We start from the raw sequence: 27,942 nt of genomic DNA, 5'->3' as shown, positions 1-27,942 counted from the left end.
TGCCTCCATAAAATGTCCTGTAGGCAATTCTGTAGGGCCTTTTAAAAAAATTAGTGGATGTGGGGGGAGGCCTGTGCACTGTGGGTGGTAACCATCCCTGGGTAGGCGGTTCTGGGTATATGAGAAAGAAGGTGAGCAACAGGGAGCAAGCCAGTAACCAGCACTCCTCCCTGGCTTCTGCTTCAGTTTCTGCCTCTAGGTTCTTGTTCTGAATCCCTGCCCTGGCTTCCCTCAGTGATGGAGTGTGACCTAACAGTAGGCTGAAATAAACCCTTTCCTCCCCAACCTAAGGCAACAAGTTTGTCTGTTTAGGATTGGGGTTAAGGTACAGCCAAATAAAAGGGCCCAGCTCCCAACAGCCATGGCACAGGGGTTGGGCAGTGATAAGCCAGACTACAGGGAATTTTCTGGGTACGAGTGGGAGAAGGATGGAGAGTCAGGGCCAGAGAGCCCTGAGCTCAAAGCACCACTAACCCAGTACAAAGCTAAGCCACGGTCTTGCTTTATTTTCAGTTTTAGGACTAAACAGAAGGGCATTTCCAATGTGACTGCTAAGGGAAGAAAACTGAGCAAAAGCACAACAGGGCGAATCAGGCAGCCCAGTGAGAGCCTCCCCTCTAGGCTGGCACCCAGAGTGGGGGTGAGGGAATCCCAGCACTCTAGAGAGAGGACAGAAGAGTTGGGGTGTGGTTGGAGGAGGCAGGGCTACAAGATGATTTCATGAGCTACTCCAGGGAAGAGTGGACACAGAGGGACAGAAGGATACCTACCCTCTACCCCCACCCCCACACCTGCCTCTAGCGGTTCTACCTAAAACTCTTAAAGGGGCAGGAGACAGACTGCTAGAACTTCAGGCTTCCCACGACATACAGTTAGGTCCTTGCAGCAGTACCATGGAGAGGGAAGAGGGAGGCAGAGCAGCTTCGAACACAGGGAGTTAAAAGACAATGGGCTGGTCACTAGAGGAGCTTGACATAGTTTGCAGGAAAGAGTCCAAAGTGGCCATGGCATTGGCCCCGCCACCAGCCTTCGTCCACCATCTCAATGTCAGTGATGACGTCATCTGGATCAAAGGAAAGCTCATCACTTCCCTCTGGGGAGGAAGTTGAAGAGATGTTAGGATGGTCAGACAGGAATTCCTCTGTGCCTCTCTGTGCCCATTCTAGGCCTCGGGGAAGGAAACAGGCCAGGTTTTCTGAGCCCTTTCTTGACCCTCAGAACCCACCCCTTCGCCTTGATATCATGGGCCACCAGGTATACCAGGCCCTTCAGGCGGCTTCAAACTTACCTCCTTGGTAATCATACAGAGCTACAGCAGAGATTCCTGCACCACCAGCCCTGGCTGAGGGTCCTGAATAGTAACAAATGTAAGCATCAATGTGGGGAAAATAAACAGACAGAGAGGAGATTCCTCCTCCTCCTTTGCTGCCCCAAATTTGGGGTGCTTTTCCCTCCCCATTCATCCCACTCACCAGCCTGGTAGGACAGAGAAGGGGTGTCCTCAGGCTCCAGGACATCCTCATAGTCTCCCTCTGCATCCTCCTCATGCTGGTCTAGCTCCCCAACATCCTCATAGTCAGGCTCAGGCTCAGGCTCGGGTGCTGCTTCATACACTGGCTCTTCCACCACCTGGAGGCCTTCTGGGGTCCTAGGGGGCAGGGCTGGGGGCTCCTCATTGTCCTGAGGAGAGACAGGTGGACCAGGAGGATTCAAGATGGTTTAATGAGGATGTTAACACCCTTACTAGCAGCCTCTTCCCTGCTGTTTAGAAGCTTTTCCTAGGGAGTAGTCTGTTCTTCATTTCCCAGTCTCCTAAAATACTTGTCCTCTCAAAGCACCCACCCAGAAACCACAGGAGGGAAGCTCCAGGTGTGAGGGTAGGGAGGGGTGCATATGAAAAACAAGGCGGAGTGTTTGGAAAACCACAACATCAAACCAAAAGGACACTGTTGGGAGAACCAGCTGCCCAAGTTTGTCAAGGACAGGGGAGATTCCAGAGTGCTGGACTCTAGTGCTAAAACCAGACCATGCAAAGCAGGATGGTTGGCTACCCCTAGACAGCTCTCCTTCCTAAGAGGAGAGAAGATGAGGCAGGAACAGAGAATCTCTTGGGCTCTGCTTACCTCCAGGGGATTCTGTAGTGGAGACTGCCTCGTGGGCAGAGAGGGCACAGGTTGTTCCCTTCTGCTTCTCACCGGCTCAGACTCTGACGGTAGGTGACTCTCTGCTGGAGGCCAGACCTGAAGAAGGAGACATCGCCACACTAAGCGCATCTATCTGCCATGTTCTCTCTTACACTTTCCAAGAACCACCCTTCCATTCTGCTAATTCAGTACAACACAACCCTCAAGATGGGTCCCACATTGAAGGTGATGGTGCTTTTATCTTTGGTTGGTGCAGCAAAGACTATGTGTTGCAGCTGCAACCTGTCATCTTAAACTCTAACAGGTAGAGTCTATAAATCTTGGTGACTTTGTTGTTTTTTCTTGACTTTCTGCTACATGGGGCCAATTACACATACTGAGTCTTTGCAAAGACAAGTATAACAGACTTTGTTCAATAAGAAAGACATTTGCCTTTATCTGTCTGTCTGTCTATCTATCTATCTATCTATCTATCTATCTACCTACCTACCTATCTATCTGTGCCTATCACCTGGGCCCCTGAGATATCAGTCTGAAAAAGAGACCTTGGACCTTCAATAACCAGGCACTTACCTCTGAGGAGAACTTCTTGGGCAACTGGGCTGGCGCCGCCGGCTCTTCCACAGGCATGGATGGCTGCTGAGCTTCGCGGTTCATCTTTACAATAGCCTTTCGCTCCTGTTGCTGCCTGGCCATCTGCTGCGCCTTCTCTTCTTCCTCTCGCTTCCTCTTCTCCTCAGCCATGGACTCAAATTTTGCCTTCAGCCCACGGGCGCCACTGGAAGCTGCAGACAGAGACGAGAAAAATCAAGGGTGTCCTGGATCGTGAGTGGAGAGAGAGGGGATGGTACTTGCACTCTGTTAGCTATGCAGGAGGAGGGAACATGAGGAGGGGAAGGTACAGAGGTAGTGAGAGAACAATAAGGCCTGGGGATCCTAGGGCACTAAAGCCCAGATTCCATGTGACAAAGGACCATTTGTCCTTTCAAAGTTATGAGTCCTTGAACCAGAATCTTTCTTTATCCATGGGCCTCTACCAAACACTATCCTAAGCCCCGTCTCAAGGGTCTGTCTATTCTGTCTTTCCAAGGTAGTTCTACTCTCTTCCCGGTGTGTCTCTGACTCTCGGTTTGTTTTTTTCTCTAATGCCAGCCCCCTTGCTATCCAGTTGGTCTGACTTCTAGGAGACAGAATCTGGAATGGTGAGAGCAGGAAGCTCATCTTCCTTGGCCAATCTCAGTAGTTAAGGACATACAGGGGATAGTCTGGGAGGAGAGGAAGCCAGGGGAGAAAGGAGACTGAAGGGCACAGAGAAGGGAACCATGGAAACTAACCAGCTTCTATGGGTGTTGTCTTCTTATATGCCGTGGTTGGGGCCTCCATTTCATTGAAGCCAACAGCGCTCTGTAAGCACAACAGTGTTCATAGTGTGAAGAAACAAGAGGATAGTGATCCATAAGACAGTACTGGTGCCTAGGGCCACCCTTCAAGGCACCTGTAGCCATGTGGCAAGCAACAGTTGGACTGGGGTCTCCCATATTGTCTCTTGGAAGAGAGAAGAGTAAAGAACTCTATTGGTGGGCTCAGTTCTACTCTGAATCTCATGTTTCTGAGCCCAGTTACCTAGAATGAAACAAGGTCCTTGCTTATGCAGAAAGAGAAACTGGTGGGCATACAAGACAGTGGTGTGGAGCGGGAAGAGACTTAAGATGGGATTAAGAAAAGCCTGAAACGTCATGTCTGATTTCCCATTCCTCTCAGCCACCCTCCCTCGGGGTGTGGAATTCATGCTCTTTAGGCATTGAAGCCCAGCACGCCAGGCTCAGGACCCAGGTCCAAGAGTTCCATTTTGCTTCTGGCTTCTCTCTTCCCTTGTACCCACTTTACCATAGAGCCATCCTTAAAACCATCGTGTCCTGTGTTTACCTTATCCACTCGGTCTTTCTGGATTCCATATTGGCCACCAAAGCCCTTGGCATAATCTATGAGAAAGAAAAATCTGAGTGTGGGGCCATGAAAGGATAGCTTGGGTTTTGGTAAAGTGCTGTTAGAAATAGCCTGGAGACCCAACAAGTGTCCATGCCCATGAGGGACGGGCATCTATTTCACTGCGCTCCCAGAATCCAGGCTCCTGACACATGGTGAAGATCTCTATTGACCCACTCCTTTCAGTCACATAGGGCGATACAGCTTCTCCCTAAGAGAGGTTTGAGTCACCCTCCACAGGTAGAGGGCATGACTACAGGTTTCAGGGCCTTGAGAGATTTCCATATTAATGAGATACCTAAAGGCCAGAGGGCATATAGCCAATTACGGATTTTTCCCCAGACCCTCCTCCCTCCCTGTTTAAGTCAGGTCCGCCCTGACCTAGATAGAGGGGAGGGGTGCATCCAGATTCAACTACCATCCGCTATGAAAATAAAGATAAGACATTTGGAACCATGGACTCCCCTCATGTCTTTTGGGGCCTGCCATGGAGTTCCGCAGTAGAGGACCGCCTCTTCAAGAAAGGGAGCTTCCCTCTCTCTCCCCCTCACTTCTCTCGGCATGTGAGACGGTTCCACCATTACTCCCACAGTCTCTGTCAGCTGCGTCTGGGAGCCCCGAATGGAGACATCTGCCTCTGGGTCCACTTGAGACCCCCCCACCCCCCGCCAGAACCTTCAGACTGAGTTCTCCCCAACACCTAGGCAGGCCCCCACAGCACCGGCCTGGTGCAGCACACGCCTCTGCTTCTCTCTAGAGGCGTGTCTCCCTGAGCCGCCCAGAGCCCAGAGTAGAAGACATGCGGGACCCACAACTCAGCCCAACAGAACTTACACCCAAGCCCACTCGAGAGCTAGTCATTCCCTGCAAGAATGATATCAGGAGATTAGAATGCTGGGAATTGGTGGGGAGGGAGCAGCAAGGATTAGGAGATAAAAATAGGGAAGGTGGCAGAGAAAGAGGAAGAAATGTCAGAGGGGAGAGAGAGAGAGAGAGAGAGAGAGAGAGAGAGAGAGAGAAGAGAGAAGAGAGAAGAGAGAAGAGAGAAGAGAGAAGAGAGAAGAGAGGAGAGAAAGAGAGAGAGATGATGGGGAAAAAATAAAAAGGGTCGGAGGAGAAAAGAAAGAGGAGTGAAAAGAACCAAACACAAGAGTACTGGCTGCCAAGGCAAAATACAAGAAAATAAGCCATTCAACCATTCCTGCTGAGTCCCAGAAGAAAGTTCTCGGTCCTCCCTGAGGCTGACTGGCCTGTGAGACTGACCAAGCCACCACCTCGGCCCATCACTCAGTCTGGTTACACTCCTTCCTTCTTGCTCTTCTCTGCCCTACACCCAACCCTTCCATTCCATCGGTGTTGACCTCCCTCACGCTCCTCTTCTGCTCATCTGCCTCTGTATTCTGGGACCTTGGGTCAGCTTCCAAAACAGAAGGAAAGAGGGGCCTGTGCTACCTAGTAACCCCTCAATCTGACTTACCTCGCTGAGACTCGTGCTTCTCCGTCTCTCCCTTGTAGTCGTATCCCAGAGCTGCTTTGTCTCGTTTATCCTTCTCTACCCCGTAGCGGCCACCAAAGCCATGAGAGTAATCTGCAATAGACAGGGAAGGCTGGAGAGGCCAGCGTCGGCCCACTGGAAAATGCTAGAGAGAGAAGTCTGAGGGAAGGAGTGCCGCAGTACGTCAGGCTCGGATAGAGGTGAGCTACTTTAACATAGAGGTGAGCTAATTCAGCAGGTACATCCCAAGATGAGATGCACATCTCCATATTTTCTTCCCTTCAAGGCACAGCTACACAGAGAGAGCATGAGAGGACATCTCCACGACAAAGAGCAGGCAAGGAGTCCACAAGAAAGGAGGAAGAGGAAGAAGAGAAGGTGGGGAAGGAACAGGAACAAGAAGGGGAGAAGGGGAGGGGAAGGGAGAGGAAATAATCCTGGCTCCAGGAAGAAACAGGAGAGTCAGAGCTGTGTATGTGTGGCGGTGAATGTGAGCAGCCAGTCACAGAAACCCTAAGCGCTTTAAGGTCAAAATGTAATGACTAGGGATTAGGACCTAGGGTCTGCGGTTGTAAAATCTATACAGGACTGGGAAGGAGGGGGTATAGGAACTGAAAATGAGGTACAGGAAATGTCAAGGGGTCTTGGAGCCTGTCCAGTATTTGACAAGGGGACATTTTACGAGTAATTGCTGGAATTCTAGTCCTGTATTCAATTGTGGAATGTAATTATGTTTTCATAATTAAAGTTTCATAGTTAAAGGACTCAGGAATTCTAAGCTAATACATTAACAAATACTAATCTCAGAACACACACCCACGGCCGATGCAAATATGAGGACCTGGGTTTGGATCCGAAGCACTGGCTACAAAACTAAATGTGATGGTGTGTGCCCAAGATCCTAAAGCTGGAGGGCAGGGATGGAATGCCCGAGGGCTGGTCTTGTCACATATGCGATCTCCAGGTTTAGGGAGAGACCCAGTCTCAAGAGTTAAGTTGGACAACAATCAAGAGAGCACCCAACACTGACCTTTGGCTTCTACACGCATGAGCAAGTACATGCTTGGATGGTCATGCACAAGGAAAATATCTATGTGGGAAGAACACCCTACAGAAGGTAACATGAACACCACATGAAGTAGACTTCACGAGACAGTATCCTGAATGGCAAAGGGCACATCAAGAAGTGCCATGAGGAAAAGCCCCCATCCACCAGGAATAACTGCACTGGCATCAAGTCTATTAACAGCACCAAAACTCATGAAGCAAAGCCCAGTAGAAACAGTAAGACAAATAGAAAAACATACTGCCAGTATTGAAAAATTAAACCCATTAAACAAAAGAATCATCAATTTAGTCATATAAAATCTAAATACCTTTGTCACTAAACCTGACTCTTAAGAACACTGTATCCCAAATTATACAAGATATTCTTTGACTCTATGTACATGGGACACACACACAAACACACACACACACACACACATATATACACACACACACACACACACACACACACATATATATATATATATATATATATATATATATATATATATATATAAATTCACCAGGATAATTAGAAAATGTTTTATACTTAATTAAATTTGAAATATACATAGAATTGGTTGAGTGCAGCATTAAGTTGTATTGTGGGGGAAAATGTGTGATTTATCTGTATTAGAAAGAGAGCCAAAATCAACTGTCGAAGAAGAAGAAGAAGAAGAAGAAGGAGGAGGAGGAGGAGGAGGAGGAGGAGGAGGAGGAGGAGGAGAAGAGGAGGAGGAGGAGGAGGAGGAGGAGGAAGAAAGGAAGGAAGGAAGGAAGGAAGGAAGGAAGGAAGGAAGGAAGGAAGAAAAGAAGGCTACATTAAGTATAAATACATTAAGAAAATAATAGAGTCAAAATCTCATATATTTTTAGAACAGATAAACCATTGGTAAAATTAGACACGCCAAGTTAGAGCTTTTTAAAAAATGTGGGCTGGGCAGTGGTAGTGCACACCTCTGATCCCAGCACTCAGAAGGCAGAGGCAGGTGGGTCAAGGCCACCTAAATGCTCTGTGACTGACCTACACTCCCTACCCCCTTTAATTTTGAGGACAAGACTCTCTAACTTGTCCATGCTGGCCTTAAACCCATTGTGTAGCGCAGCCTAGCCTTGAACTTGAATTTTCTTGCCTCAGTCTTCCAAGCAGCCAAGATTAAAGACCAGTGCCATCAGGTCTGGCTTAACTTTTTTTTTTTGTTAAAGAAAGATATATTACCTATAAAGAATGATTATTAGACTGACACGAGAGACCCCAAATGATGAAATAATATTTTCAAACTAATGAAAGGCAAAGCATGATGAAACCACATAGCTCATGGGCTGGGGCTGAGGGGTGGTGCAGGAGTTCTTTCACAGTCTCTAAAATAATGATCCGGAAACATTTCAGCAAGAAGAAAATAGAAACAGCAGAAAGAAATGATAAAATGTGAAGAACAGCTAAGAAGTTGGCCATTGTTACCCAATTTAAGCATTCATTGGTTATATATATAATAAATTTAGACATTCATTGGTTTTAGTATATATATAATAAACTTAAACATTCATTGGTTTTAGTATATATACATAATCTTTGTTATATATGTCTCCATATATAACATATATGGCTGGCCTTGATTCACCCGCCTCTCCCTCCCAGCTGCTACGAGTAAAGACATGTGCCACCATGCCCTGTACCACTATGGAGGACCTTGAAATGCAGCCTGGTTTCTGGTAGAGCATAGGCTGGAAACCCTGGTGATCTCAGGTGATCCAGAGGGACCCCAGGTGACACTAAGGGATGGCAGACTCCCAAGGATGCCCCCAGACTCCAGGTTCCTGCAGGAAGCCACAGCCCTCCATAGATTTGTGTCCTTCAGCCATGTAAGGGCAATGCCCTCAGCCCCTCCACAGGTAGAGGACGGGCCACACAGCCTCAAGACAGATCTCTAGTTTAATGAGGTACCACCTAAAGGCCAGAAGGGCTTAGCCAATTAAGTTTTCCTTCCCAGATCCTCCTCCCTGCAAAAGATATTTAACCTCAGGCCTGCCCTGAGAAACTGGGGTACAGTTCTCATCTACTTTCCACCATGACAATAAAAGCCTTAAGACCATGGACTGTTTCTGTTCATCGGGGATCCGCTGTGGGGAACAATGGAGAAGGCCTTTGCCTACAGAGTCACTGTCTAATCTGCAGAAGACTTCTCTGCGTTCCCAGCTACAGAGACCACCAAATCAAGCCTGCTGCCCACTGCGACCAAGCCAAGCTAAACCAAGCCAGCTGACCAAGACAAAAACTCTCATCCCCGCGGGACCCTGCCAGAGCTTCTCTCCCTTTCTCCCCTCGGAGGCCACCCAGTTCAGCCTTCGGGGGTGGGGGGTGGGGGCCACTTCATTCTCAATTCGTCTGTAGCTTCCGGTAGTACCTGGGTACCCAAGAGCCTGAAAAGCAGACGGTCCCTGGCCGACCCTGGAGCCAGCTCTGGCTGCCCCTCAGGACCTCAGACTGCGCTCCGCCACCTCCAGAGCAGTGTCCCCATGGCTTCACATAGCCCGACTCCTGCCCAGCCCCTGCACATCCTGCCTCCCCAGCGGCCCTAGCCATTGTATTATTTATCAGGTTTAAAACTAAGATACAAACAATATACTGGACAACAATAATATAGATGATAGAAAGAATATAGTTAAAATTTTGTTTCTATATTATTCACAAAGACATAGTGATTAATTTTAAACTTAAGTCAAAGCTGTGTGTTTTAAAGATAATAAATTCTAGAACAAAAAAATAAATATTATATCTTCTATCCTTCAACCAGGAAAAGAAAGAATTAGACAGACTCAGTCAAGCTCATAGAATGAATTTGAGAGAGAAGCCCGCCCATAATTGGAACTGAAAAGGAGCCTAACCAGTGGCGAGCCGGAGGCAGGGAGCTATAACAAGCTGCAGGCAGGTAGATGTGAGCAGGGAGGCTGGCCAGCCGCTGTGGCCAGGGCTCTGGGCACTTGCCTTTCTGAGATGCATGCTTTTCCACTTCTCCTTTGTAGTCAAAGCCCACCGCTGACTGAGGGACAGGAAAGAAACAATTAGCCACAGCTCTGTTTTCTCCCTCTCTGATTTACCTTTACTTTCTTCTTGGTCCCAGAGGCAGTTTTAGGGACCCCCAGCTAGGCTCGCAGGCTTAAAATAGAAACAGTGTTCCAAAGCAGTCAGTACAGGCTCTGGACACTACTAGACCATTTGTAGTTGTTTAGCTTTGTGAGTGTTCCTTAACACCACTCAGCAGTGGTCTCTATTACATAATATTAAATGTATCTTACCCACCACACCAGTAAATTGAGGAACATGATCTCTCCTCATTTGGAAGAATACAGCAAATAAACAGAACAAGGTAGCTATAGTATCTGCACTGAGTTACACAAAGTATCGGCACTTTTTTTTCCTAAAGTGTGCCTCACAACCTTGTAACTAAAAGCTAAAAGCTACGTGTGCATCTGGGCTCCTCATCTCACCCCCACTGAACTGTACTGGTCTCAGCATGGTCTCACCAGGCTCTAAGACACTGATTTTGTTGGTTCCAAGACCTAACATATCCTGGGAGCGGTGTCCCCATTTGCTCAGTAACTATGGGTTTCTAAATAAGGGTCAGTCTCACATCTTCAGAACTAACTAATATCTCTCTCTCTCTCTCTCTCTCTCTCTCTCTTCTCCCCCTCCCTCCCCTTCCCTGCCTCCCTCTCTTTTCCCTCCCTCTCCTCTTTTCTCTGGCTCCCCTATATCTGAGGCTGACCTCACACTCTCTCTGTAGCCAAGGATGACTTTGAACTTGAGGGAAGACAGAAGATAGTTCATTCTTAGATAAGTAGATAGCAGGAAGAGAGGTCCTGGAGGAGATCAGGCTAATCCCTGAGTGTTGCCACTTTAGATCCAAAACATCTTACTCCAGGACTCCACACCAGAAGAAATCCCCTTATTGCTCTTCCTCTCCCCACCCCATTGCAGGCCACTGGGCTACTCCTAGCCAGTGGGCCAACTTCCTCCTCATGCCCTTGTGCCCACAGATAACCCACCAGGTAGGTTTGGCTGGGCAAATTCCATGCCAGGAGGCTACTTCTCCCAGTTTTCATGACTCTGTAGGCTACTGAAAATGAGGCCTGTGGAGTCTGTGGGTTTTCTTCTCTGCAATTTCAAAGGTCGCCACCAGGGTCTCACACAGTCAGATCCCTGTTGTTACTTAAAATGACACAACCACTAACTGCATCCTGCCCAGGTCAATTCTAGAAGGAGGAATGGAGACACACTTTGCTCCACAGCCTGTTAACAAGTCTATAAACCCAGACTCTGGGAGCAGATGCTGCTGTCTCCCCAGACGCATGCCTGTTCATGTTCTGGCTTTGCGTGCCGTGCCGTGTGCTATCTCTTCTTCAGTGAATCTCACGAGTGCATCGACTGCTTCAGTTCTCATCCTGTGATTCTTTACTTGATGGACCCCAGGCTAGCATGCCTCCAACAGAGCTACCTCCCCAGCCTTGAGTCTTGATTTACAAGACACATGGGTTGCTTAGGTGATACAATTTGTGCTTGTAAAGTAACATTTAACAATACGGGGTTGGGCAAAGAGGACCGGGAGGAGCCAAGACTTAGCAGGAAATGCTCTCTCGTTTATAGAACCTTACAGGCACCACATGACTTTATTGACTTTAAACATGGTTTCTGTGGTTTTTTTCTTGCTTTTGCAGCATATTTTGAATTTTCTTGATTTTGTTTTGGCTATATTTTCTCCAAACAATTACCATCCTAGCACTTAGCAGCTTAGGTTCAGTCCTACCTAATTAATAACTGCTGGCAATCATCACCGTCACCACCACCACTTCTTATCCAGGTGTGAAGAGTCCCCACCCCATTCCTCGATTCCCCCACCTCTTCTTTTTTTATCTCTCTGCCCCTCTCCTTCCTACTCTTCTTGCTTCCCCTCCCCATCTCCCTTCCCCTCTCAGATGAGACTCCAGCCTGTACCATGAAGAAGGATTCAGAGTCTGATATTATAAGGTATAATTTAAAGCATCAAAAAGCCACCAGCTCTGCTCTTCCCACTGTATCAGCCTGTACTCACTTAGTACTGTGTTTTTGTTTTGAAAACTACCCTTGTGTACGCAGGAGCATCTAGCAACACTCCAGCTACATAGATTATTGTTTATACGTCACCTTTTCAAAGTATTGCCATCCTAATTAACTGGCTGGTGTATTTGCTTATTTTGAAAAGTCTCTCTTCTCTCTGCTAATGCCTTAAGGAATTCTTATTCAAGTTTCATGATCTTTGCCTATGAGTGACGAAATGATGCTCTGCTGATGAACCCCGAGCCTCTCCTGCGCTAGGCCAGAGCTGCACTACAACCTGAGGCCTGCGGTGCATCAATGGATGACTTGATGCTCAGCATGCAGCCCCTGCATTAGCACCAAACCCACCGAGAGAGAGGACATGAGACCTGGCCATTACCAGCCACTGATGGCCTCTGCTGTCCTGTCTTTCACCTCAGAAGCATGAGCCTATACTTTCGGGCTGGGTGGTGGTGGTAAGGCCCACATAATTTAAGGAGTATGGTAGAGGGAGAAAGCTTCCACCTACCTTGTCTGCCCGGTCCCTCTCAACTCCATATTTGCCCCCAAAACCTCTGGCAGCATCAGTCTGAGACGAGTGTTTCTCCACATCAGCAACATACTCGTGGCCCACGGCACTCTAAGGGAAACCAGGAATAGAGTGAGCAGAAGATCAGAATGACCTTAAAGAATAGATAGAGATGGCAAATGGATGTCAGGATACAAGAAATTCCATTCTCTGTCAGATGTGTGGCCTCTGGTCGTGGTACCAAGGAACCTACGACAGGGGATAATGTCACCAGAGAGCCATTGCTCAGAAACCTGCAGAGATGTAATGGAAGGTGGAAGAGAGAGAAGAGAGAGTCAGAAGAGAAGGGAGAGGAGAGTCAAACAGGTCCAGAGTGGAGCAAAACAACTGAGCAAAGCTAGGGCATGTCAGAGGCACCGACTAGATACCACAACTGATGTCTTCCCTCCATCAACCAGGTATCGTTGGACAAATGTAAAAGTGAATTCTGAACTTTCCAATGTGTATATAAAATATTACTAAAGGGCTGAGGGGCTCAGAGGTCAGAATCTTTGTTCTAAAAACATAATGACCTAAAATCTCTAGCACTCAAAAAAAAAAAAAAAATCTAGGCCTGTCTGCATGTGCCTTTAACCACCAGGATGAGGAGGAGGTAGAAATGGGTGGATTCTGGGAGTTCCCTTCCCTATCAGCCTAGAGGAAATAGTGAGCTTCATACTAGTGTAAGATCCTGTCTCCAGGCACTGAGGCAGAGAGCCATAGAGGATGGCATTTGACATCCTGCTGTGGCCTCCCCTTGTGCACACACAGCAGGACCCACCCCCACACACGTGCACATATGCATGCACCGAGCACAACACATGCATATACCGTGCATACACAAATAATCACATAATACAGTCAAGCAGCGGTTCTCAACGTTCCCAACAACGTGACCCTTTAACATAGTTTCTCTTGTTGTGCTGACCTCCAGCCATAACATTATTTCGTTGCTACTTCATAACTGTAATTTTGCTAGTTATTAATTGTAATGTAAATATCTGATCCGCAGGATATCTGATATTCGAACCCCAAAAGGGTTGCAACCCACAGGTTGAGAACTGCTGCAGTAAAGAAAATGATGAGAGATGTTGCAATACAGACAGAATACACAGCATCTAAAGGTAACAGAGGATTCTATAGCCTCTCCTTCCTTCTCCACTAATGCTCCCTGCTTTCTCAGTCTAAGTGTGGCCTAGTTTTGTTTTTGTTGTGATGATTAAAACACTGTTCCAAAAGAAACTATAAAGAAGAAAGGTTTTATTTGGTTATGATTCCATGTTAGGGTCATTCATCTTGGGGACATCAAAGTAAGGACTTGAAGGAACCAGTCAAATTCACAACCAAGAGCAGAGAAAGAATGCATGCATATTTGCTTACTGTTCAACTCACTCTCCATACATTTATGCAACATAGGTCTAGAGAATGGTGCCGCCCACAGTGGGCCGGGTCCTCCCACATCAATTAAAGTAATTAAGACTATCCACAACAGACATGCCCACAGATCAACCCGATCTAGACAATCCTTCACTGATGCTCCTTTCTCTGGTGGTTCCAGATTGTGACAATTAAAACTAATTGTCACAAGGGGTCACAGTATATCAGAAGGTAAAACAGGCCAGATTTTCTACTAATTTGACTCTTTTCTTTATCTTGGGTGTTGAAATGAGTAGAGGAGAAAAAAGATACAAACATCACAAAGACATTCTGCTTTAAAGGCCAAATGGATACCATGGACACCATATTTAAGGATAAATTTTAGAGCATCTGTAATTTGTTTTCCATTTTTTTTTTTTTTCTTTAAAGTAGCTCTCTCCCTTCCCACTCACCTTGTCCATCCGGTCTCTTTCCACTCCAAATCGACCCCCATAGCCATGGGATGCTTTAGGCCCCGCCTCCAGCTCTCTCTTCTTGAGAATGTCATGCTCCTCCGACACTTTGTTCCTCAGCTGGTGGATGCTGCAAGTAACCACACTCCTGAGACTCTTCTTAGTCAGGGACGTCAACAGACTAGTTCTCAGAATGGAAATCTCTTGTACAAGCTCTGAGTCCCCAAGTAGATCAGGTTGACAGGCTTAGAGTAAGAGGTTGGTTACAACCAGTGTAATCTGATTTATACTCTCTAGAAGCTAAGATCCTGTGGTCTGTTATCTCACTAACATAACCTGGTGTGTCAGAGGACAAATGATACCTATATGCTAACAACTGAGAGGTTATTGTTCTTTCTCTGAGAAAACCTGCCTTTAACCAATTAGGCGGTCTGTCTCAAGAAAAGTAAAGATGTGCAAATAACTTTCAACCTTACACATTTCTGTTCTAAGAGTCTGATCCCCCAAATAACTTTAAATATGTCAAAGCTTAATGTCTAGTGATTGAAACATTACAGATAACAGCAAAACCAATCTGCATGCCCAGGACGTGAAAAATAACTTAGAAAATTGAAATGCTACCTTTCAGTAATATAATGAAAGTCATTAAAACCCATGCTTATAAAAATGTAGTATTTGTGTGTGTGTTTGTTTGTTTGTTTATTTTTATTGTCAAGCATTAACATTCTTCAATTTAAGCCTGATAATTTCTGAAAATAACAAAGAGAAACAAAACCCACTCATCATTATCTGTTAGAACAGTTTCAAGTCCCCCTCACTGAGTTTGGGATTCTGCCTCTGAGAGCACATGACACTGGAGGGGGCAAAGGACACCTACTCTTCTTGCTTCCTTTAAGCTCATTTTCATCTTTACTATCTCGGAGGCTGCAAGACCAGAAAGGGCAGACAGCCACCAGCTGTGTAGCCTGAAGACATGAGTGACAGCTTGGCAGCTGTACCAATGAATGACAGCAAGGGCTTATAAATTTGGAAACATTGCAAGGACCCCTGGAACTGTATAGAAATATCTAGGTGAGAGAATTCTAAAGTTTAGAGACCCAGTTTTCTGCTGTAAGCAAGGGGCTGGGGTTGTTGCTGTCCTTGGGACTCCACTAGCTCAGGCCCAGCAGAAACTGGTTACAGGCAGAGTGGCCATGTCACAGGAGAGACCTCCTCCTTTCTTGGAAGATTAGACCCATCTGCTGGCCTAGCGGGATAATCTCACTGAAGGCTTTTTAAAAGCCTTTCAGCTATAGCCATGGTTAATTTTAGAGAGCTGGCGAGGAATCAGATGAACTGGGTCCCAGTGCTGGCTGCACCCTGTGTTCCCGTGCCTCACCTGACCCCATGGGCCACAGGGAAAGCAAAGATCCAGTGACAGCTCAACAACCCCAGGGCTGCCTGTGTCTGAATGGCTGACTATGTGAGGCCCCAACTGAGGAATTCAAGTGAGAAAAGAAGGGCCTGGGACAAACATTTTCAAATATGCAAATCCACCTAATCACCTGCGCTCGCCAGTCTGAGGAATGTATCAATAGCTGACATTTTTGAATAAAAATGTTGCAAACAAAAAAAGTACATAATATTTTACTTTGTTTTTGTGGATTTTTTTGGGTTGGTTTTTGTTTTTGTTTTGTTTTGTTTTTGAGAAGCAGTCTCTTCTACCCAGGATAGTTTCTCACTCTCTGTGTAGCCAAGGATGACCTTGAACTCTCGACCTGCCCACCCTAGCACCTTCAAGTGCTAGGATTATAGCTATCTGTAGCCACATCCAACTGAAAATCCAACTTCTTATACATTTCTTTGTTATATAGCTGAATCCATCCTGAGTGGCTCTTAATATATAATCATTTTATCTGATAAATATCAGTTAAACAGCTTTTGAGTGTGAAGCCTTACCAAGCTCTGAGGACATACACGATCTCATGTATGGAGACAGTAGACAGATGGAAGGGATACAGGAAAGCATTCAGGGTGGCAAGTGTCATACCTAAGAGGCTTTTGACGCACTAACTGTCTCTGCTTTGAGTTTTCAAATGGCTGGTAGTGACAGAGCAAGTGAACCTAGCAAACTTCAGGGCTTCAGATGTGAAACAACAGAAATAAAGGCATAAAGCCGAGCAGTTCTGACAATAAAATCTTTATTTGCAAACAATATAATTGCATGTTTGGAGAAGCCTAACTAATCCACAAAGAAGCTACCAAAACTACTAAGATTTCAGGATATAAGGTCACTATATATCAAACTCAATTGCATTTCTATCTGCCAGCTGCAGACATTTGAAAAGCAGAAGTTAAAAGTAACATGACATAACATGAAATGTTTTAGGATAAATTTAACAAAATATGAATTAAGACTTGAACACTGAACAATACTTCTGAAAAAACGTAAGTCAAAGAAGGTCTAAATAAGTAGAGGAGTACCTCAGGTGTTTAGATTGGAAAGCTCAATGCTATCAACATGTTTACTATCTGTCTAAATGACCTATATCTCCAGTGGACTCACAGGCAAACTCTCAGCAGGCAATGTGTTTTGTTTTGTTTTGTTTTTCCAGAAGCTGACTAGCTTATTCTAAATGCATGAAATTATAGGATCCTGGGATAGTACAAAAAGCTTTTGAAGGAGTACACGGTTGGAGGCCTATTCCATTTCAATGACTTAGCACACACCTACGACAACCACTGTACTGTGGTAGCATGTTGTCATCGCAAACACATTGCTTAACGAAGCAGAACAGAGTCCAGAAGTCAACCACACAGGAGGTCAAAGAAACCTGCTAAGTCAGTGGGAAAAAGATGGAGTTTGGATTGTGTTTGGTAACTGGGTATCTATAGAGAAGAAAAAACCTTAATCTCAACCTCATACTGCATGTAAAAATTTAAAAATAAAATTTTAAATTGAGGCAAATGATAGAGATAATCTTCACAACTCTGAGGTAAATTTTTTCTTAGACAAACAAAAACAATAAAACCAAAAACCCACTAATGATAAAATAATCTTTTTATATAAATTAGATTTCATCAGAATTCAAATCTTGTGCCTTTCAAACAATAGCATTAGAAAATGGAAAGAGGCTTCCAGTCTGGGCCCAAGCAATGAGCAGATCCTGGGTGGCAGCTCTGCACCCAATTTCACAGAACCCAGAGGAAGCTGGACTCCCAGAGGAAGCTGGACTCCCAGGAGCTCTAACCTGGGCAGAATCTTAGGTAAGGAGACAGCAACACCCGCCCCAAACAGGGAGTAACTGGGACCCACTAGGACCCAGGAATTCACTCCTGGCCTGGAGCACTGGTTCCTTCCTGTCTGCACCTGAGCACTGAGCAGATCTTGGGCCCCAGCTCTAACCCCAGTAGTAACACCCACCCTACACAGTTTTGATACAACCAAGATAATAGAAAAGACAGGCTCTAGTCAGAGACAGGGCAGGTAGCACTAAGGAGATACAGATGGCGAAAGGCAAGGGCAAGAACATAAGCATCAGTAACCCAGGGTACTTGGCATCATTAGAACCTAGTTCTCCCACAATAGAAAGTCCTGAATTCCCCATTATCACCAGGAAAGCAAGATTCAGATTTAAAATCACTTCTAATGATGATGATAGAGGACCTTAAGGATATAAATAACACTCTCAAAGAATTTGAGGACAACACAGGTAGAAGCCCTTAAAGAGGAAACACAAAAATCCCTTAAAGAATTACAAGAGAACACAACCAAACAAGTGAAGGAATTGAACAAAACCATCCAGGATCTAAAAATAGAAGCAGAAACAATAAAGTAATCTCAAAGAGAGACTACCCTGGAGACAGAAAACCTAGGAAAGAAATCAGGAGTCTTAGACACAAGCATCACCAACAGAATACAAGAGATAGAAGAGAGAATCTCAGGTGCAGAAGATACTATAGAAAATATTGACACAACTGTCAAAGTAAATGCAAAATGCAAAAAGTTCTTAACACAAAATGTCCAGGAAATTCAGGACACAATGATGAGACCAAACCTAAGAATAATAGGTATAGATGAGAGTGAAGATGCCCAATTTAAAGGGCCAATAAATATCTTCAACAAAATTATAGAAGAAAACTTCCCTAATCTAAAGAGTGAGATGCCCATAAACATAGAAGAAGCCTACAGAACGCCAAATAGACTGGACCAGAAAAGAAATGCCTCCATCACACAATAATCAAAACACCAAGTGCACAAAACAAAGAAAGAATATTAAATGCAGTAAGGGAAAAGGGCCAAGTAACATATAAAGGCAGACCTATCAGAATTACGCCAGACTTCTCACCAGATATTATAAAATCTAGAAGATGCTGGACAGATGTCATACAGACCCTAAGAGAACACAAATTCCAGCCCAGGCTACTGTACCCACCAAAACTCTCAATTACTATAGATGGAGAAACCAAGATATTCCACGACAAAACCAAATTTACACAATATCTTTCCACAAACCCAGCATTACAAAGGATAATAGTGGGAAAGCTCCACTACAAGGAGGGAAATTATACCCTAGAAAGAGCAAGAAAGTAATCCTCTTCCAACAAATCCAAAAGAAGATAGCCACACAAAGATAATTCCACCTCTAATAACAAAAATAATGGGAAGCAACAATAACTGTTCCTTAATATCTCTTAACATTAATGGACTCAGTTCCCTAATTAAAAGACATAGGCTAATGGACTGGATACATAAACAGGACCCAGCATTTTGCTGCATACAGGAAACCCACCTCAGTGACAAAGACAGACTCTACCTTAGAGTAAAAGGTAGGAAAACAATTTTTCAAGCAAATGGTCCTAAGAAACAAGCTGGAGTAGCCATTTTAAGATCTCCAGCCCGAGAACACAAAGGGAGGGACTCATGGCTCCACCTGTATAGGTAGTTGAGGGTGGCCTTGCCAGGCATTGGAGGAAGTGGACGGCCTTGGTGCCTGAAAGTTTGGATTCCCTAGTATTGGGGAATTGTGAGAGCAAGGAGGTAGCAATGGGAGGATGGTGGGAGCACACCCTCATAGAAACTCCCAGAATTATATGGATTAGACATAACAGAGGCAGGCCACCAGAAGACTAGACTCCAGAATTCAAACAAAAAATTATCTTGATACTAAAATTTGTTTTGAGAACAGCCTTGGTATATCTACTCATCAAGCAAGCTGAGCAGACCTGCTCGAAGCTCTGACGTCCTGGAATTTCAGCTGGATACAGTGAAGACACAGCATTAGAGGCTTATCAATTTACTCTTCCCCCAGCCCTTCTTCTAATATCTCAATGCCCATAATCAGCTTAAATAAGTTAATGAAGAGTCGGTTCCCCTATTCCCTGGGCTTGGGGACTGAGGTGGTTAGTATTGGGCTGTCTTTCTAGGGAAAAGTAGTAGTTTTGTTGGAACAGGGAGGATTAGCTAGGATTTATTGCATAGCCATAACCTATTGGTAGAAATATGTTTGTTATTAAGATAAAGTTATAATTTTTTAAATGGTACAAAATTTACTTTGATTTCAAATTTAAGGTTTTCATTGGTATGACCTTCTTATTGATATAAAAGTGAGATGAATATTGTTACTCTCATAGGCACTGTGCCTGTATAACACATTTAGGAATGCAAGGCTTAGACCCAGTCCTTTAACTTTTCTAACTGATTTGAGATGGTTAGCCTGTGAGTTAAGGGCATATAGCAAATTCATGGCTCCGAGTTTATTGTTAGGGTATTTTCTATATTTTATTTAGAAATAGTTGAGAGGACTTAACAGACAACAGTCCAAATTGCCTTACACGAATAGTTGGTTTTCAAAATGTCAGAAGTCCACAGAATTGACGTTACAAAGATTTCTGTATTAATGTTCATTTTGATTAGAGACCTGTCTGCTCCTGACAGCTTCCTGTCTTGGATTCTAAAAAGAAATTGGGCATCTTTGGAGTTACTCCAGTTGTGGTGAGTTAGCCACTAGGCAAGAATTGCCTCTTTTCATCTACAGACAAATCACTGTCCAGATAAGGACACACTTGCAGAATAGTCGACTGATTATATCTGCCAAGACAGAGTAATCAGCCCTTAATAATTCTGCATCACTAGGTCTGTCAGATGATTCTGGGCCAGAAGGCTGAAGATCAGATGCTCCAACATTCTGTAGTACAGGGACTGTCCAGGTGTTTAGTGGTCTCTATAAATTGGCTAAGTTTTAGAAGCTATGCTTTGTGCTTCCCATAATTTCAGTTAACTCAGTCATTCTGGATTTCTGATGGGGTTGAAGACTTATAATCTCATAGCCAATCTCGGCTACTTACTTTGAGAGAAAAGATTTGAGAGGATGTTTTTCAGCTGATATTTATTCTAAAGGCAAGAAAAAAAAAAAAGCCTGGTTCAGAACTAAGCCTTTTAGTTAGGAGGGATGACAGAGGTTCTGGTTAGTCAACAAAATGATGGGCTGGGTATTAGGTCTATCTTGTACCTTACTGATACAAATTCATACAGTTATGCTTTAATTGTATTTTGAGAGAAAAGTTTTATTTTAACAGAAAGGGTGATATGTAGGAGCAGCTAAGGTGGGAGGAGTAAGGAGAGGAAAAGGGGGAGTAAGGAGAGGAGGAGGAGAAGAAGAGGAGGAGCTAGGTGACAAGAGGGGCGGGGGTAGGGAACATGGAAGCATTTGTTCTCGTGTCTCCACCAGTCAAAAATAGTTGATATATCTAGGTTTGGTATTGGATTATACTTCTGATTGTATGGGCATCTTGTTATTGAGCATTACCAAGCTTATAAAGCCTTTGATTAACTTTAAAAAAAAGAAAATTAAAAGAGCAATCACTACTCTTGGATAAAATATTTATAAAATACACATCTTACAAAAGATCTGTTTCCAAAGTATACAGGGAACCCAATAAAAAGATAACTACTTTTAAGGTGAAAAAATATTTGAACAGACATTTTAGAAAGACGATAGATGAAGAGACATGGATGGCACAAGAAAAATGCTTAATAAAATTTTCTTACCCAAGAAATACAAAGTAACATCACCACATACCTACAGAGTGGCTAACATTCAAAATACCACCAACAACAAGTGTTGACAAGAACAGAGAGCAAGTGGAACCCATACATTTCTGGTAGAAATGAACTATGGCAAATTTCCTTTTGGAAAACTAGATTGGTAGTTTCTCAAAAGGCAAACACACGGACTCCATGAATAAGCATTAGATCTCTAAGTATACCTTAGGAAATATAAAAATATATGTCAAAGAAGAGAGTTGTGCTCAAACCCTCATGACATGTTTGTAATAAATTTTGATATCTAGCAACAGAACAATGAATAAATCAAATGGTAAATATAGCTACACAGTAGATACTTTTAGACAGTAACAAGAAATAAAAGACCAATATATACAATACTCTAGCTAGAGTTCAAAAACATGCTGAATAAAAGGAAATCAACACAAAAGAGATGAACAGTCTTTGTTATTCATTTACTGAGGAAAGTAAGTCTGCGTTTGTGTGTTCAGCAAGGGACACTGACTACAGAGACACACAGGACTGTTAGTGGTCACTGAACTCTTCTATGTCCTCACTGTATTGGTGGTTCCTTGTAGTATTATCAAAATTCACCAAACCATTGGTTTATAACTACTACAAATCAACAACACTGACTTTTAAAAATAGGATGTATTAAATGAATGATGGCTTTCTGTACTCCAAAAGAGGTCCATGCCTATGCAATGAGTATGACATCTTGTTAAAGAGAAAGTATAATATACTTGGAGGCTTTAAAGAGAAGAGTGATCTTAAGGAAGGGGGACAGTTGATCATGGGAATTCACATTCCATTTCAAAAGGAAAATTGTGAAGGTGACGAATTATTTTTATTTAAAATGATATGGCATAGTGGCTAAGTATTCAGCCCATAGATTCAGACTGAGCTGAACTAAAATTATTATTGTCCATCTTATGTCAATATCCTTAGACAAATTGTTAAAATCAAGGATGAATATCTGACTTTTCTGTGCTATCAGAATGTCATCATCATCTATAATGTACATGCATGATTGCAATACAAGTCACAACTCAATAATGACACCTTCTGTTATCATGGTATAGCAGTGGCTCTTTCCAAGGTAACCCAGCGAGGTGAGGGGGACCAGGACTATTCTCTCTGATCATATGGGTAAACACTGGCAGAGTAGTGAAATTATTTTCTTTACTGCCCCAGGTGCTGGCATAGCAGAGCTGGCACCAGTCCCTGGACCACTGCACTTCTTCATTTTCACTTTGTGTAAAATTGTAGGACACAAAGATTTGCTAAGCTGCTTAGGCTTAGGTTAGGTCTCAGTGAGACCTAACCTAAAGACTTCAGGACACACCAAAGGCCTTGTCCAGTGTAATGCTGCTCACAGAACTGTTCACAGTGCAGTCTGGGAGCTGACCTGTTTCTTTTCCACAATCAAATAAGATAAAAATCAAAAGTCTGACTTTATAAACAAGAACACCTGTTTTACATGGTGATCTTGTATCTGTTGATTATAAAATAAAAATTGTGCTTGTCTCTTCTACTTCATTGTTTGTCAATCAGTTATATTTTATTACATGAAAGTATCTATCTGTAACGCATTTGATAATAGAAAAAAAGCAGACAAAAGCGTTTGTCCTTTCTCACAAAGAGTTTAAGGATTACTGTTTGAGGGTAGTAAGGCTCTCTTCCTAGTCAAGAAAGCAGGTGTGGAAAAACATGGAGAGGACAGGGGGTACTAGCCCTTAACTGTGGGGTCATTTCTCTGTACAATTATGAGAGCCGGTAGAATCACTTAAGCTAGTTTCTGAATTAGAAAGCCATCCCCAGACTAAATTTATTCAAGGCTGACCTGAAAAGAAACACACCCGCGGTGGTGGCGGTGGTGGTGGTGGTGGTGGTGGTGGTGTGTGTGTGGGGGTGTATCACTCCTACCAAGAAGCACAGTCACTTCCTTTTCCTGTTTGAGTCAGCTCAGTCTGGCAAGAACTTTCCTCTCCAATTTCCCCTCCACTCCCAGGGTCTTGGTGATTTCCACTTGACTGTGAAGGGTTGTTGGGCCTTGGACAAGGTAACTCCATTTAACCTGCGCCCTTCAGGCACGTAGAGGGCGTGATTAACAACTCTCCACCTCCAGAGATTTAAATATTAATGAGTTATCTAAAGGCCAGGGGAGTAGCTAATTAAGTTATTCCCTCCCCTCTTCCCCCTCCCTATAAAAGGCCAGGTGAGCCTGGCTTTCTGGGGAGCGCTCATCATCTACACCCACTCACCATGCCATGAACAATAAAAGCTTTGGGAAACTCCACGTGTCGCTTGATCTGCTGCTGCCGCCAGGTTCCCAGCCTTTGGAACCCCGAACCCGCTGTCTCTGTGAATGTGGGACCCCGCCGCTGGACTCCCTCCCCCGAGAGATTTCTTCCCCACAAAGGGTGCCTTAGTGGGACCATCCAAAGAATATTACTGACTTTATGCTGAAATGCCACCTGAAGGGCTACTTGATGTAGATGGGAAAACTGAAGACCAGAGAGGAGAAAAGATTTGTCCAAGGTTACCTAGCTCATTCCCAGAAGGGTCCAAGCTTTTGCTCTTTCAGTTTGTTAAAGCTTTTGGCTTTAACAAACTGAAATGGAACAAGCTTTTATGGAAATATCTCCAACGTTTACTATAGTGGATATAACACTATAGTAAATGGGCAACATTTACTATAGTGCCCAGCTTCATGGGCAACAGAGCCACACAAGGTACATTTTATTGATGCCTTCTCATTATGCAGCCCAGGCTGGCCTTGAAGTCACAGAGATTTGCTTGTTTTCGCCTCCTGAGTGCTGGAATTAAAGGTGTGTACAAGCACACCCAGCACTGAAGTCTTCTCCGCCCATTGGCAGTCACCCTACACATGTTCTAAACTTTTACAAAAGTTTAGATGAAATGGCATAATTTATAGATTATAGATTGATGATAGATAGATATATGACTGACAGACAGATAGCATTATAGACCTTCAGCATTAATGCCCACTTCTCTGCTGCCTAATGTCTGATTAAAGGGAGATAATTAATACAATGATCCCTGTTCCCCACCCCCAAAGTTTCAGAGCTGTTATATATAAAAGACATATAATAATATGTAGATGATGAGAGAGATAAAGTAAACATGAAGACATAGGAATACTAGGAACACAGAGATTCTAGATAATAAACACAGAAATTCACAGCCATGGCTGTTTCCTTTCTGTAGCCCTCCGGCCCCCCAGCCTGCAGGTTCTCCATCAGGTTCTTGGGCACCTACTTGATATGCTCTGTGCGTCCAGAGCCCTCAATGGTCTTGGCTCCCCACCGTTGCTCCTTCTCGGAGATGTCATTCTACGAAAGACAGCATGCAACAGTGTCAGCGAGAAATGTGCTCTGTTGCAGGGAGCCTCATCTCAAAACCACAGGAAAACTAAAATTAAACCAGTGATTCTTGACATAACCTTGCTTACTCTGAATCACCCATCCTTTTCTCTTTTGGTATCCCATGACATCTCAAATCATGGCTAATAGGCCAGAGGAGTCCCAGATTAAACTGATCCTTAACTTCAGGACGGAATGACCTAGTCCTTCAATGTCACTGTCAAATGACCCACACCTATCCCCTTCTATGCTCCACAGTAGCTATCACACATTCCTATTAAGGAAAGCTAGTGGTTCTGCCACTCCATCCCACCACTAAGACCGTCTTAATCTCAGATAGTTCTCTCTAAGCCCAGTTAAAAAAATCAGAGTGACTGAGATGCTCCTGACTGCTTCACTGTTCAAGCAAAGCTACTTCTGTACTCACCACAAAGTCGGGGTCTGTGTCCCAGTCATCACCCTGAGTCTCCACGGAAACAGATACATCATGTCCCACTACAGACTTCCACATCTTAGGGTAACAGATGATGGAAATAATCAGGAATGAAAAAAAAATCAAGAGGAAGGATAGTAAGAATGCTGAAGTTGGCTACGTGAGCATTTGAATGTTTCCCTCTATTGTTTCTCATCTCATTTATCTTAAAATAAATCAGTATGGTCTGAGCCCACCCACATCCGGAGAGAAGTCAGTACAGGCGTAGGTAACACAAGACAACCTCTGTGTAAGTGCTGGGATTGTTCTCTATGTCCACAGCTTGTAGGGGTGACCAGTGGTCATACAACACCTACCACTGGATTGCTGTAGCAGTTCATTCAGATTTCTCCATGGTTTCCTTTCTAGCTGTCAGGACGTAAATGAATCCAGTGTCCTCTCCTGTCTATAATCTGCTTAGCTACATTGAAAAAATGTTCACCCTGTCTGTGGAAGACTGCCCCACATTCACTGTAGGACTGACTGGTCACTCACTGCACAACTGTGGGTCATTAGTGGGACAACTGGCTGAACAACCCACACTAGCTGATGCATGGGGAAGCATTAAGTGAAGGGAATCCTCAATTTTCTAACAAAGAAAATGTCAAGACTTTATTTGTATTAGTTAATTGTTCAATTTTGTTTAAAGATACAAGTATTCAAACTTAGCATGTAACAGCTCCCTCTGTTTGAAACACTATATGAAATTTACCAACTAAGTAAATGTTACAGAAGTCTTTGAAGAATGCTAGCTTGATCGGGTGTCAATCATTGTTCCAGTGGGCACCTGTGTTTTATTGAGCCTTGCCAAAGGAGTGTGAGGAAGAACTGTTCAGTCACACTGTGGGTTCTAAGGAGAGATAAAAAGGGACAACACCCGTCTGCCCTGGCTCGAAGACTCTGCCCATCCTTTTTTGTCAGGTGCCTCCACCACCACTGAAGAACTTCCTGGTGCTCACTACTCTCTCCCAAAGGAGATACCTTCAATCACTCATCCCCAAGGCTCTGCCCATCTAGGCCCTATGTCTCCACTTTCTCTGCCAACTTGGAAGCCTCCATCCTTGCCCACACTTTATAATAATCTCTAGAAGATCAGCCATGAAGAAATCTGAGGTAGACAGGTCAATTAAAGATAGGGTACAGAGCAGCTGGAGAAGAGGTGAGCTACCGTGGCCAGAGTGAGCTACTAAGAACACCTGCGCCTTCCCCATATGGTAATAAGGGTTAGGACAGGTAAAGAGGACCTATGACACACAAACTTAAGGCTTCACTTTGGCACGTCCTGGCTCTTGTGCTACTCTGCAACAGAAGGAAACTGGAAAGGAGAAGTCAAATACATTTATGAGCAACGAGGAAGCAGTGAAGTCTTCCGGTCTCATCTTGTCCTATTCCCCCGTCTCTCCCATCAACCTCTCATGTTCGTTTTTTAAGAACAAAATAACTTACTATGCTTGTACTGCCGGTCACTAATGGAGAAAGCTGCTAACTTAAAGGCTGGAGACAGGCAATGAATGCAGGGCACATCCAATGCCTGATGACAGGGCTGACTTACGGCACCCATAGTCAAGAGATCCATGGGCACTGCAGTAATAGGACAACCCCTGTAGGACCCCTGCCTGTGACGTGACACAGAATCGATGCTACTTAGCCAGAGACTAGACTAAGCAATCCACCAATATTAACTTCCTTGGACAAATCACTGATTGTTGTGATTTTGTTCCCCAATGTTCCCTAAATGATGAAGGGGTTAACACAGCTGCACTCCCCCTGTAATACTCTGGGATTACCACAAACATAGAAAGCTACTCCATCTGAACAATCATCTTTGCATTTGGCCCCCAAAAGCATTTGGCTCAGCACCAGTGTTCATCGGTGGTTAAATCCTGTCCCCTCACATTTCCCATGTGCATTTGTGTCCCTGCCTAGGCCATACAAAGGCACACTTTGTCCTCATCTTCCATGGGTCTCCTTCAGGTTAGCACACAGGGGCAGCCAGCCCTTTAGAGTGGGCTGCATAGATCACCAACAGAACCCAGAGCATACTTGGCTGGGCCCAGGGTCCTAGATGTGTGACCAATCATTCACCCCAATGCAGGCCATTTCCTTGTTCTCATCCTCAGATGCTCACTGTCAACCACTGCACGCAGTCCTTATGACCACCAAAGGTTCAACACCTTCTAGCAATGACCTCCCTTAACAAGGACTAAGTGCTCTGCAGATTGTTCTTCCATACTTCCCTGCGCTCCCCGCCCCACCCCCACAGCTCAGAGCACCCACCTTTACTGGATGCTGGAGCTCCGGCTCTTCACAGCCACACCCGGCGCCCCCTCCAGACGCTGCCACTTCAGGCCAAGTAACCGAGCAGCTGCTTCAGTTCCGTTTTCAGGTTTTCTGTCATTTCCTGCCACACTGTCCTCACAGCTACTTCCTGAAGTTTGAGTCAGTTCCTTCTACTTTGGGTACTTGAAAGGGTTAAGTGGTTCTGTGTCTAGCATTTTGCAAAGTTTTTCAGGTCATGGGAAGGTTATAAGAATGACTGTGGAGACACATCCCTGACCAGTTAAGACACATCAAGAATGCTGCAGGACTGCTCTGTGTCCTACACAGGACAGTTGCATCTGAGATAGTAAAAGAATTCCGAAAGGCAGGTGGGTGTGGTAGCAAGTATCTGTGATCCCAGCACTCAGGGGTAGCCTAGACTACAACACTGTTGTACGCTGTTGTAGAAGTCTGGCCTGAAGGAAAAATTTATATATATCCATTCGATGTAGGCTGCAGCAATAAAAAAAAAAAGCTTAGTGAGAAAGTGATCTGTATGTGAGTTTTTTGAAGGGCAAATCTTAAAACAATTCTCCTCATTATGTGCAGTACTTAAGACGTGGATGAGGCTCACACA

At 44.4% G+C, this 27,942-nt stretch overlaps 1 protein-coding gene across 1 annotated transcript; it reads right to left on the bottom strand.

The window, feature by feature from the left end:
* Positions 1-486: 486 nt before the first annotated feature.
* On the bottom strand, positions 487-27,467 carry Hcls1 (hematopoietic cell-specific Lyn substrate 1). The gene is made up of 14 exons (XM_034515200.2): positions 27,324-27,467; positions 25,002-25,085; positions 24,471-24,544; positions 14,144-14,273; positions 12,276-12,386; positions 9,659-9,713; positions 5,608-5,718; positions 4,071-4,126; positions 3,479-3,548; positions 2,718-2,929; positions 2,124-2,240; positions 1,473-1,680; positions 1,289-1,351; positions 487-1,093 (listed from the first exon to the last, which is right to left on the bottom strand). The coding sequence occupies exons 2-14, from the start codon at positions 25,083-25,085 to the stop codon at positions 960-962; spliced, it is 1,425 nt and encodes a 474-aa protein (XP_034371091.1). The 5' UTR covers positions 27,324-27,467; the 3' UTR covers positions 487-959.
* Positions 27,468-27,942: the final 475 nt, after the last annotated feature.

Source organism: Arvicanthis niloticus, chromosome 12, assembly GCF_011762505.2.
Source record: "Arvicanthis niloticus isolate mArvNil1 chromosome 12, mArvNil1.pat.X, whole genome shotgun sequence".
Taxonomy (NCBI): domain Eukaryota; kingdom Metazoa; phylum Chordata; class Mammalia; order Rodentia; family Muridae; genus Arvicanthis; species Arvicanthis niloticus.
This window is presented reverse-complemented; position numbering and strand designations above follow the sequence as displayed.